The sequence below is a fragment of the Falco rusticolus genome, chromosome 6 (genome assembly GCF_015220075.1).
Source record: "Falco rusticolus isolate bFalRus1 chromosome 6, bFalRus1.pri, whole genome shotgun sequence".
Classification (NCBI taxonomy): domain Eukaryota; kingdom Metazoa; phylum Chordata; class Aves; order Falconiformes; family Falconidae; genus Falco; species Falco rusticolus.
Window position 1 is genome coordinate 14,887,198 of NC_051192.1, and position 12,750 is coordinate 14,899,947.

Consider the following 12,750-nt stretch of genomic DNA (forward strand, 5'->3'; position numbering starts at 1 on the left):
TGATCCTGCTTTCAGGTGGAAGCAAGAGTCCCATGCATAGGGGTGTACGTGTTGGTAAGTGTCCCCAGAATGAAGTGTGGTGCATAGGGTGGAGGAGCACAAGCAGCTCTGGAAACGCCAGGGAATTATTTCAGTGCAGCACTGTGACTACATCCCGACTGTTTCACTTACTCATTTTTCTTTACTGCTGAGGACTGTGGGATTAAAGGCACTGGTTTGTACAGTGCTGGGGTTTTCTTGCAGCAGCAGGACTGCGTTCTTTTAAGAAATGTTGGATGTGTCCCTCTCTCTGAGTTGCATCACAGACTGAGTTAACAGTAGATCAGCTGCACAGCTGTCAGCAACGGTGCCCCAGTCCTGGGGAAGCTGAAGGACTCACACCACCATTGTGCTTTGTGCGTCTTCTACGTTGGAGAACTGGGCACTGACATCCGCAGCCAATCCACTCTCCTTAGGAAGTGTTTAATCCCTCTTCATGGCCACAGGGAGACCCAAATTACATTTCCAGAAAATTTAGATGCTAAATGGCTTTCTCTCTGCTTAGGTGGGAGTGGGTGTATGAAAGGTAAAGAGGAAGTGGTTTGATGCACAGTGAAAGACTGTGGTTTTGCTGAGCGATCTTTACCCGTCACGGTTGGAGTGACAGAGCCCTGCCTTGTCTAGCAGCCAGGAAGGTCGCAGAAGAATAGACAGGAAAATCTTCCTACCTAATGATGACAGCTGGTCTGTACCATAGCCCAGCCCCAGGTGGACAAAGCTCAGCTGTTGAGGCACTCTCTTCTCTTCCTCATACTTGGGATTTATCACCAGGTGTTTCTGTTAGAGCACACAGCTGATTTTCCCCTTTCTTTGCAGTTGGCTGTTCAGACATGAAGACCTCAGTGTTTTCAAAGAAAGTGCTGGGATAAGATGCTGCTTTCACTCGTGCAAAAAGCTGGAGTGAGCTCAAAGTCACCTCCCACCAAAATGGGGCAATCTTCACCCAAACCAGCTCCTGCAGTTGAGGTGAGCCTGCTGGACCAATTCCCACCCACAGTCCTGCCTTCCTTATCCTTTCCTTTTAATTTTTTCCCTTCACAGCTCATCTACTTAATAAGGACTACAAGCACATCAACTTATTGTGGGTTAGGAGGGACCGTGCCAATAGCTGAAGTGGGGAAAGAGATGAAAGAAGAGAAAAAGGGAGCTCAGCCATCTCTTCTAAATACACTCCTGGGACGAAGCTGATTTGAAGCCATCTGATAGTTCCCCACTGCTGCTGCGGGAGATTCTGTTCCTTTCTGTGTCTTCATGTCTCAGTAGCAGCCAGACTGTGGATAGTTTTTTGTCAGGTTAGGAAATGGAATCAACTCAGTAAGGAGGAAACACAGTGGTGGCACTGGAGATGATCTTCTTCTTCCAACAGTGGTAACCTCTGTAAGCCACCCCAGGTAACTTTGCTTCCATGGTGCTGTCAGAACAGCATTAACAGCAAAACTTATGGAAAAATTGACATAAATTGTTTGTCACGGCACTACTGCTAAATGATAAGCTTTGCAAACTATGGCCAAAACATATTATAGGCAGAATAATAACTATACTTATAGCAATGGACATTCCCTGCCACTGACAGCTGAAAAATTAAAAGGTTTATTCTTGACATATTAGTGAGGGGTTGGTCTGTGGACAGGCCGAGACTCAGATTAAAGGACTCCTGCAGAGAGCTCTGGGACAAATACAGCTGCTTAAATCCAGATGTATGGCCCTAACTGCCTCTGATAGCTCTCTGCCATGCCAAGGGAAATCTGTAACCCTTACACATGCCACAGCACAGAGGGAGTGGGAGGATTAAAACCTTGTTTTGTGTTAAATTTAAAGAAGCCACTCCTTCATCAGTCTTTTGTTGCAATTTACATCTAATTTGGAGACACTCACCTCTTGTGTAAGGCACTGTGCAGGCAGCTTGGATGCCAAACAGATGATTGTGGATGCCATGGCTGGATTTTGGGGTGGAAAATGTCAGGTTCTGCAGCATTTCTTGGATCAGCTGAGGGCACAGATGATCTCTGGTCCTCGTAAGATCTGAATACACCTATTGTATTCTTTTACAACTGCAAAAGGATAAAACAATAAACTACAAATATGCAAAACTAGCTGTAGATTATTTCTGTTTTCTTTAAAGGTTGTCTTATCTTTCTTACCTGTCCAGCAAGCTGATGTAGCAGAGCAAGTCGACAGACATAAGTCAGAAGATCCATCCAAAAATGGCATGGAAAGAGGTGAACAATGTTCATCACTTTGTTGTACAACACTGGTCTAAAGGCTTATCTGTGGCTAACTGTTACAGACAAAATTAATGAGGATTATCCCCATACAAGTGGACAAGACACCTGTCTGCCCAACATGACTAATAGTTGAAGTACAAAAGTCCCAGTTTTTTTAAGGCCATTATGAAGTCCATTATATTTTTTATGCCATCATTACTCTTGCAGAACTGAATAAAAACATGCCTGATGCAGACTGTGAAAAGTCTGGTACTAGATACAGCATAGTATGTAGCGGGTGATGACTCAGCCTCAGAGGAAATGTGTTTGATGAAAGCAATGTTACGTATGACAGGTTAAAAGTTAGACAAACAGTACGGAAGGATGAACAGCACTGAGAGGAATTAACTGGATGGGAGCACCTCCACCACCCCCACCACCCCAACCCCCCATATATTTTGTTGTTTTGTGTAAACTTACAATTCCAACTAATTTCTCTGTATTTATATAATTATGTGAGAGAAGATTAAGCCAAACGTATGTGCTTCTGCAAAAATGCAGGAAAACAAATATACTAAAAAACAATGCATTCATTCAATGTAGCAATCAAACTTGTGTGAAAGGTTTAAATTCAACTTCATTATGGTCCTACACTCCCAATCTTTGTATGTTCACTGCACCCTCTCTCTTTTTAGTTGTCATCCAGTTAGTTTTAGCTCAGGAATGGGAAGTTTTATCTACCATGCAGTTTCAGCTACTTGTGACATGCATTTCAAAAAGTCAAGCTGTATTTCCTTTCAATGCTTAGGACTTTCTTTAGGACTGTATTTGAATTCTACGTGATTTTCCACATTTTGATCAATGAATTCATATAAGTTTACATAGCAGGATATTGAAGTGATTGCAGAGCCGACATTTCTTGGCTTCCTCAAATGTTAATAACTTATGTTTAGTGTGAAAAAGGGAAAAAGAATTGATAGTTACATTAAAAATGTAACTGTCAGTAAGTTACATTAATAAGTGGACAGGATGTTAAATTTCATTAGCATATTTTAAAACATTAATATTTGTCAACTGTATTATCTAATGATGATTGATGCCTTTTGCAGTAAGTACATTCTTGCCTTTGTGATACACGTCAGGCAGAACTTTGGTGAAAGCTGTCAGGCAGATTAAAGAAATAGAGCTCCCTTTTCAAATATCAAGAAAGAACTGCAAGAAATTCACTGGACATATCATCAAAAGTCAGTTTTCAACAGTTTAATTTCATTTGTGAGATTTGTTGGTTTGTGTTGCCCACTTTCCGAGTTATCCTTGTATTAAGGCCACGTGATTGTCTGGTTGCTAGCTCTGTCTTTTAAAATGTGGAGTTTGGTCCTTGGATGTTATATGGATATAAATAAATAAAAAGATGCAAGCAAAAAGAAGCAAAAAAAAAAAAAGCCTATTCATGTGAAGATAGTCTTGAAGAAAGACAACATGGAGTCGTTTTTCTCCTGCTGTTGATTACATGTATACAAATTGGAGGTTATAATAGGTCTCGCCAAGCTTTGAAATGCATTGCCATTTATTCACTATTTACTTCTCTTATAAAGCCTATTGGATGTACAGGTGCATTGTTAAATGGTATTGTCCTGCCGTTTAAAACATTCACTGGTTTAAGGAAAGGTAGCTTTGTGTTGAGGGATGTTATTTAAAAACTAGAGATCCTTCTTGTAGTTACTTTGCTCAGGTGGATGTGCATTCTGTTTCTTTCAGCTCCTTTTCACAGAGAAGAAATTTTATTGTAAAACATGTTGAATACCTTCTCCTTGAACTTTGGGAAAGAGTTTTTGCCTCATGCAGCCAGGACAAAGCCTAAGTCAAAAGCAATGCATGGTTTCAGGAGGGATTTTTCAAACCCACCACACATAACAAGACTTCAAAATTTTTCCATCCTCACTACTGAAACGTTGTAGCACTTCAAAGTGTTAAATCAATCAAGGCTCTAGGCACACATTTAAAAGCCTACTTTTTTTGTGTGTTTGTTTTTGCTTTGCAGGTTGCAAGAACATTTCTTCAGATTCTGAAAACTAAGTGAATTAAGGCTCACGGCATGAGAGAGGTATAAAATGCATCTGTCTTACAGCTTTCAGAAGGCTTCATACATCCTAGGAATATCCAGAAGTTTCATAACTATTGATAACTTTAAAGTTTCTCTTTTAGCACTAAAAGGATGTCATGACTATCGGATAGCAAATCTGGGGAAAGAGCAAACTCATTTCTGCCTGCCACAGGATTTTTCCACCTACCTTTAAAAGACAATATTTTTCAAATAGCAAGAGGCAGGATACTGCCTTAGCTGAACTGTGCATATCAGCAGGTTTTGCTGTTCTTGTTACACCATTGCACAAGTGAAAGAATTCTTGCAGTTTAGACATAAATCTAAACTGATTTGTGGTCAGGCAGTTTGACTACTTAGGCTCATGCCGACTGAATTCTTTCCTTTCCTTTCCTTTCCTTTCCTTTCCTTTCCTTTCCTTTCCTTTCCTTTCCTTTCCTTTCCTTTCCTTTCCTTTCCTTTCCTTTCCTTTCCTTTCCTTTCCTTTCCTTTCCTTTCCTTTCCTTTCCTTTCCTTTCCTTTCCTTTCCTTTCCTTTCCTTTCCTTTCCTTTCCTTTCCTTTCCTTTCCTTTCCTTTCCTTTCCTTTCCTTTCCTTTCCTTTCCTTTCCTTCCCTTTCCTCTCCTTCCCTTTCCTCTCCTTTCCTCTCCTTTCCTCTCCTTTCCTTTCCTTTCCTTTCCTTCCCTCTCCTTTCCTTTCTGTGTACTTTTCCACATGAACCAGGGGCCCATGATATGGGACATACTTTAGGTACCGTCCTAGAGCAGCCAGCTGTCGGAAGGGAGCTCCATCAGAAGTAGGCGAGAAGGAGAAATGGGAAATGACCCCTTTCTATGGGTTTTCCCATGGCAGCTCCTTGTGCCCTCTGGATCCTTGGTAAAGGCAGGAAGGGTTTCAAGAGTTTTACCTTGAAAAGTGAAACCACCCAGGACAGGACATACTAGGAGAAATGCACACTCTGATGTGGAGACTCCAGTGACCACAAGGAGCTATCAGGGACAAGGCTTGCTGTCTTGCAATACGTTACAAAGCATACAGTATAACAGCTTTTAAATCTTTTACCAACACTGCCTGGTTGCAACATGACCGCTGGGTACCAGAGTCAGTCACTAAACTTCTCTCATGCCCTAGAAACCAGTAGCTGGACCTCACATAAAGCAGTGGTCATAGTTATCTTCCTTCCAAAATATGCTTAAATAAAAAAAGGTTGTTGTTGGAGGTCTGCCTTTTACCAGTTTGCTTTGTAGGGGAAGAATGTGTTGGGGGAATAGGAGACTGGCACAATGCCAGTCTGCAGAACAGCCAACATTTATGAAGAAGGTACTGTAAGCCCCAAGTTAAATGTTATTTGGGATGGGTGAGGGAAACACTCTGTGTTCCACTTATCGAAGGTATGTCCCTTTGGAGAGAAGAATAATATAAAATTCCTTGAAGCAAACAGGAGCAGGTTAATGTTTCTGTGGCACAGCACAGGACATCTTGGGGTTCCTGCTCTAAGGGTTGTTTATACCATTATAAATCTATTGATTGTTATTACCTCCCCATATCTTGCATCTCCTAAGTACCAGTTATCCATTTTATACTAAACTGCAATGGATTAAAATCCCTGCATATTTCTTAGCACAGAATCATCTCTTCATGTTTCTTGGAAGTAATCTGGGAACCTAGAACTCGTTTTTGTCCAAGAAAATGACCTAAATATGCTTGTGGCAAGGATCTGACCCACCTTTACCCAAGAAAAATGTTCAGTGAGGGCTTTCCATCCATTGGCAAAAGCTGTCTTCAGCTGTGATTGTAACTTGTGGCTGGCAAAGGTCATGGACATGACATGCAAGAGCTGTGCAATTAGCTCTGGATGGTGGTACTGGCCGCCTGTGCAGACATCTAACCACATTGCCAGATGCCTTTGTGTCTGCCCCCTGCACAGGAGATGTGTGTGTTCAGCAGCTTGTATGTGCCATGTCTTATTATTTTCATCTGAACTGCATCTCCCTAGTTTGCAAATGTCTTCCGCAGCTTTGTCGAACATACTACCAAAGCCAAAACAACATCCACTCGTCTGAGTCACTCACTGAAGAAAGTTTGGTTTGGCAAGATCAGCTCAGGACAAATCCATTATGGTATTTTCTACTCTACTGATTAAAAAATGTCAGGTAAACAATTTGCTCCACTGTCTTCCTGGATATCTAAATCAGACTGATTGACCTTTAGTTCCCTGTGTCCTCATGGATAAGATAGATGTGTGAGGGCTAATTTTGACTTCATTACATTACTTCTTTCCTCTTGTGTGTGACTGAGAAATTAATTCTTGAGGTATGGTTTATGACAGCAGGGAAGAGATTTCTAGACCCATGGACTTTTACAGGAGTGGGGGTAACAGGTCTACCCATTTCCTTAATGGTAACTTTGGAAGAGCTATTGCATCATCATTCTTACCTGGACCTCTGCTATTTACTTAAGAGTGCAGTAAGCCACATCCCAGTACTCACATCTATGTCCTGGCATTGCTTAATTTACTAGTAAGGATATACTCAAATGAGAAGGCTGTATATCAGGGAGGGAAAAAGTGGTGGAGATGAATGAGAAAAAAATAACCCCAACAATATGCACTTTGAATAGTGAATCCAGGCTTTTATACTTAATGCTCATCTTTCATACTAGAAGCAATGCCACTGAAATGAATGATTTAGAAATGTGTGTTGAAATTGCCAATGAACTGAATGAGTCAGAAATGTGTGCTGAAGTTATTTTGTGCCAAAGACTGAGAATTTTAATTATGACAGCAGCTTCCTTACTAAAAGAGGACTGGAATGCGAAACCATTGCCAGGTGAGACTAAAATAACATTTAGTCCCACTACTGACTTCACAGAAGAACACCTGCTTCCCAAAGGTCACAGAAGTGGATACCGCATGTTGTTTATGCTAAAGTTCATTTCTGTCTGAAAGAGTCTGAAGGAACTGTATTTGCCTAGGAAATCTTCAGTTTCTCATATGGACTGTTTCTGCGTATCCTGCTAATGAATCAGGCTCCCTTCAAGACCTAATGCTAATAAAGTCACAAAGTTGGTGAAAGTTTAGTGAACTGTATTTCATGGTGATAAGAAAGAATGAAAATCACAGTGAAGTGGTCAGTGAAAAATGTGTAACTAAATGATTGATAGAGCAAACCCAGATATTTAAGAAATAATTTTGCAAGACTTGTGTTAAAAGTAAAGTTCTGAAATGCAAATACCTCTCCCCTTAGCTATGTTTTAGTATGAATTAAGCCCTTTTCTCAGTCAGTTGTTCTTCATTAGAAGGCAGATTTGGTTACCTGTATTTATGCTAAGTGCAATCTTATACTACCGGCAAAATTATTAATTTAAATTAAATTTAAATTAAATTGAGGCAGGGTTGAGTCTATTTTTGGGAAAAAAGTCACTGAGGAGATGGATGTCCAGGAAGGGAAAAGCTGCACCTTTTATCTTATTTCAGTTTTGCATTGGCAGGAAGCAGGGCAGTGAACTTGATGAAGCTATGGGAAATCCAGGAGACTATGCCAAGGTAGTTGGAATAAACGTCTTCAAACTTTCAAAGCTTGGCTGAAAAATAATTGAAACACAATATTAATATTAAATGGGAATTGAAAATGCACAATGTTTCCTTTCAGAATATTTTTTTCATCAGTATTTCTTTTCTCTCAAATTTTTTTCCTCTTTGTTGCCATTTACTCCATAGCAGCATCCAAAACCTTTGATCACCCAGACAAAAATCTCTAACTCTTTCAAAGAGATTTCTCACTGAATTTGCAAGGTGGTCTGAAGGTTTATTCCTTTATTCAACAGCCTGTTATGACAATTAGGTTAATTCCGTAACAGAAGATTGAAAGTAAATCTTGCATTATGAGACTCAGCCCATATGCTTTTCTGTTAGAATTCTTAAAATTCAGATTTGCTACTTGGTCTTATCAGGTGTGTTGCTACTTCTACTTGATCAGTCACCTTTGTTTAATGGAAGAAGAAGAAAAAAAGATAAAAGAGTCCCCTCCTTCCCTGGCATATCCTAGATTCAAAGATGACAATTGCCTCTCCTGGTATGGCTCATATTTTGTGCTACCATTAGTATAAACATACACTTGACCTCACTTGCAGCCAACGTGTCTTCTTACACTAGGAAGTATTCATGAGAGTTTCCATATGGAAACCCAGACATTATCATCTTTGATGAAGATATCTAGGGCATATCTTGATCCATGAATTGGAGGGTATCAGCATCCCAATGCACACTAACCACTGTCTAACATTTGCCCACACTTAGCACAGATTCCTTCTTTAGTTTCACTCCACAAGTCATCCCACCTAGGTAAAGCACCTAGCACAGTGAAGCATGGGTCTGTAATAGCACTTTTGGCCCTGTATTTGAACAAATAATTTCAAAACTTTTCCAATTGCATAAACAGATCGGTATTTTTAAAAGCATCAACTTTACCCAAGTCACAAAAAAAATGTTTAAAACTTACTGCATAATCCATTGTCACAAGCATCAGGGCAATCACCACAGGGTTCTCCTTCTTTGTAGGGTGTCGGGATTGAACTTCGTATATTCCCCCTGAAACATCAACATTACCAACATAAACTATAATGTCACTATAACATGTCTGAGAATAATATACAGATGCATACCTATAGTAATTTACACTCAGTCTTTGGCTATATGTGAACTTTTATATATATGTGTGGGATTTCTCTGGAAAGGTTAGGGCGGGGGGGGGGGGGATATGACAGGATTTGCAGGGGGGATTTGCAGGGGGTGCTTCTGTAAGAACCCACCAGAAGCTGCCCCTGTTTCAGACAGAGCCAGTGCCAGCCAGCTCCAGGTTGGACCTGCTGCTGCCCAAAGATGAGCCCATCAGCTCTGAAGCCACCAAGATGAGTGCAGAAGAAGGCAGGAGGTGTTCCAGGTGCCGGAGCAGAGATTCCCTGATTCCCTGACAGCCCATGGTGAGGACCATGGTGAGGCAGGCTGTGCCTCTCAGCCTGTGGAGCAGATATCCACCCTTAAGCCCATGGAGGATCCCATGCAGGATCCATGCTGCCTGAAGGAGGCTGTGACCCCATGGAGAGCCTGTGCTGGAGCAGGCTCCCAGCAGGACCTGTGACCTGGTGGGGGACCCACGCTAGAGCAGTCTGTTCCTGGAGGGCTGCACCCCATGGAAAGAACCCACGGTGGAGCAGTTCATGAGCAGCAGCTGGTGGGAAGGACACACACTGAAGTTTGTTAAGGACTGTCTCCCATGGGTGGAACCCCATTCTGGAGCGGAAGAAGAACATGAGGAGGAAGGAACGGTGCAGACAAGGTACAATGAATGGACAGCAAGCTCCATCCCCATCCCCCTGTACTGCCCGGGGGGAGGAAGGTGAGAAACTCTGAGTGAAGTTAAGCTTGGGAAGAAGGGAGGGGTGGGCATAAGGTGGGCTTAGATTTTTTTTTCTCATTATCCTAATCTGTTTGATTGATAATAAATTAAGTTTATTTCCTCAAGTCGAGCCTGTTTTGCCTGTGACAGTAAATAGTAAGTGACCTCCCTGTCCTTACCTTGACCCACGAGTTTTTTGTCATATATTTTCTCCCTATCTTCTTGGGGAGGGAGAGTGATCAAGTGGCCACTGGCAGTCAGCCAAGGTCAACCCACCACAACATATTGCCATGTGAATGTGAATATGAAAGTAAATTTTAGGTAGTTTATGAAATCATCACTCTGCCTCAAAATTCCCACTCAACCTTTTAGGTTTTAGTATTATTTATAGTCACAACTGTACTGTACACATTGATATGCCTTTCTGAACCAAGATTTTAAGTAGAACATGGAAAATATTTGTGATTTATTACTATGAAAATCAGGATTTTTAAGCAAATGGTATTTAATCTGAAAATCAGTGTCACTTGCATGTGGTTTATGCTTTTGTTTCTTTGACAATTCTTTTGATGAGTATGTTTCTGTTGTCTCATATTCCTAATACATTCTTCAGACCTGTTCCTCAGCTATGGGTGATGTGTACTATTACAAATTTCACCATCTCCTGACTAATTTTGATAATGTAAAAAGAAGTTCCAGAATAAGAATTTATACGTACATGGGACAGTATTGGCAGACATAGAAGTATTTGTATCTACTGTTGGGACAGTAAGCGACAGCACATCCAATTTGGTAAGAATTGTACCAAACCATCTGTAGATATAAGAAAAAGAATCATGGGAGAATGAAAAATACTCATTTAAAAATCATTAAAGTACAATATGCATTACAGAAACATTTGCAACCAAGTTAAGGCACTTTATTTACACTTTAAAGTAAAATGCAAGTCCCACCTTGCTAGAAAAAAGTTTTTTCCCCCTGTTTTCACCTCTGATCCAAGGAACATTTAGGATATAATGATAATAATTTATCACACATTTATAAAACATTTGAGTTAAACTGTTTCAATTATGTATGTTTTCATTCCATTAAAAACTGTTGAAGAAGATGTAGGAATCATCATATAAAATTTTGCATCCTGTATTTTGTGCAGGTGAACAGAGGAGATTATCATAAACCATTATCCAACTGGAAACTCTCTGAGTCAATGGAAAGCTGAAGATTGTAACAAACCTATTTATATTTTCTCCCTGATAGTTAAACAACCCTATTCTTCCAGTGCCTGAGCAGCTGTCAGATGTTAAACAAGCAAATAAATTTCTTCCCTTTGTTTCTTCCTGAAGTTTTGTAATATCAGTATCTTTACTCTCTACTCTGTAAGGACACTTAGCCTATTGTTTTCATTTTAATTCTGTTACTTTGAAAGTTTTCATCTTTTGTCAGAATAACTCTCATGTCTCGATTGTACTTGTTCCCTTTAAAGATAATCAGAGGGTAAAAGTTGCTTAGCTCAGATATAGATATTTATTTATTCAGCCTGAAATATAAAAAAGCTGCATCTACCTGAGTGTAATGGCCGATGACAGCACCTGGTGTTTTTGCTCCAGTTCCGTATTTGAAATCTTCCTTCTCATCATACCAGGACTGAATAACATCTGGCCATGAGAAAGGGGCAGATGACATGAAGAGATTTTCACCACACTGTGTAGCTGAAAAAAGAAAGGTATCGAGAAATACATAAAAGATACACTTGTGAGAAAAAGACAGTAAAATGTGGTATGTTTTCCATGGAAGTCCTCATCCTAGGTTGGACAGCAGAGTGGTTTTGTTCCCAGTTCAGGGACATCACCTTTTGTCAATACTGAAGTTGTCACTGGACAAGTTTGCAGCATGGCCAGCCTGTTTGGCTGGTAGTCTGTTTGTTGCCATACCCTCTGCATCTCTGTAGCTACACCTGCATACGTGCACCACAGATTCATGACTGTAATTTTGCTCTTTAGAAGTTAGCAACCTAGTAATTATTCAGGTCACAGCTCAGTAGTCTTGGGAAAATCCAAATAATTCAAAGCTTACTTCTGGTACACAAGAAGGTGTCTACACTGTCTTCACTTACTCTTTTATCCCGGTCCAACCCTACTGTGTACACATTAGTTCTCACCTGGGATTCAGCTCAGCAAGAAGCAGAGGATTTGGCTTTTAGGCAGACAGTATGGGGACTGAAGGACAGTCCACATCTTTGTACAGCATAGACAGAAGTCAGTCAACAACACATCAGGCACTGATCATGGCTATTTTTAACATAGCATAGCTGTAATTTCAATATCCAGTGACTGAAGTGTTTATATGAGTCTCCGAGATAGTTATAGGTTGCAAGCTGCCGGGGGACTTAAAACCTATGAGTCTTAGAAATTATGCTTAGTACCACCAGCTGGTTTTGGACCTTCACCCTTTTCCCATTCCTTCCCAGACAGTTTCATCCAGCACATGCAAGATGGTTTCTGCAGCTAACTGGGTCTTGATTCTCTTCTTTCTGATGGATATTTTGAGAGAATGTGCTTTCTCACTATGATTTTTTTTTCCCCCACCTACTGAAGAAAATGGGATACATCTATGTAAAACTGATACAATTGGGATGAGAATGGGATTAAACTTTTCTTACTTACTGGACAAATTTATATCTAGATTTTTGCCATTGTCTCATGCACCAACAAAATCACATTGAATATAAATGGCATCTCAAAGAAACCCCACCAAACCCCAACAACTGAACCAGTCACATCAGTGACATGTATGACATCATTCAGTTAGCACTCATGCTTCACTTACTGGTTCTCCTCATGCTAGCGGGACTGTGACTTAAAGTACATTGATTGGCCCATTCTTGGGCATTCGTTGCAGCTGGAGGACACCATGCCTTAATGAAAAAAGAAAATAGAAGTAATTCAGATGTGTACTAATTAATAACCCCTCCTGAAGGAAAATTTTGAAATTATGCTTCAAATCAGAAAAAA

General features: G+C 40.4%; 1 protein-coding gene and 2 long non-coding RNA genes across 8 annotated transcripts in view; 2 read left to right on the plus strand and 1 right to left on the minus strand.

The window, feature by feature from the left end:
* LOC119149858 lies at positions 1-7,859 on the plus strand. Of its 2 annotated transcripts, none has more exons than XR_005104877.1 (4): positions 1-2,258; positions 4,285-4,347; positions 5,591-6,496; positions 7,819-7,859. It is a non-coding gene; the product is annotated as an uncharacterized LOC119149858 (long non-coding RNA). The 2 variants fall into 2 exon arrangements; XR_005104878.1 differs by lacking the exon at positions 7,819-7,859 and having other exon boundaries at positions 5,591-5,663; positions 6,360-6,444.
* LOC119149856 (cysteine-rich venom protein TEL1-like) overlaps positions 7,813-12,750 on the minus strand; it is a 10,569-nt gene continuing 5,631 nt past the window's right edge. Inside the window, exons 4-8 of the mRNA XM_037391696.1 lie at positions 12,566-12,653; positions 11,303-11,448; positions 10,458-10,552; positions 8,843-8,931; positions 7,813-7,925 (exon numbers count right to left, since the gene is read on the minus strand). Of these exons, the coding sequence (XP_037247593.1) occupies positions 7,915-7,925; positions 8,843-8,931; positions 10,458-10,552; positions 11,303-11,448; positions 12,566-12,653 (429 nt within the window). The 3' untranslated portion in view covers positions 7,813-7,914. The remainder of the gene's footprint in view (positions 7,926-8,842; positions 8,932-10,457; positions 10,553-11,302; positions 11,449-12,565; positions 12,654-12,750) is intronic.
* Positions 9,159-12,750, plus strand: part of LOC119149859 — a 43,427-nt gene continuing 39,835 nt past the window's right edge. For all 5 annotated transcript variants that reach the window (XR_005104880.1, XR_005104881.1, XR_005104879.1 and 2 more), the window contains exon 1: positions 9,159-9,739. This is a non-coding gene — a long non-coding RNA (uncharacterized LOC119149859). The remainder of the gene's footprint in view (positions 9,740-12,750) is intronic.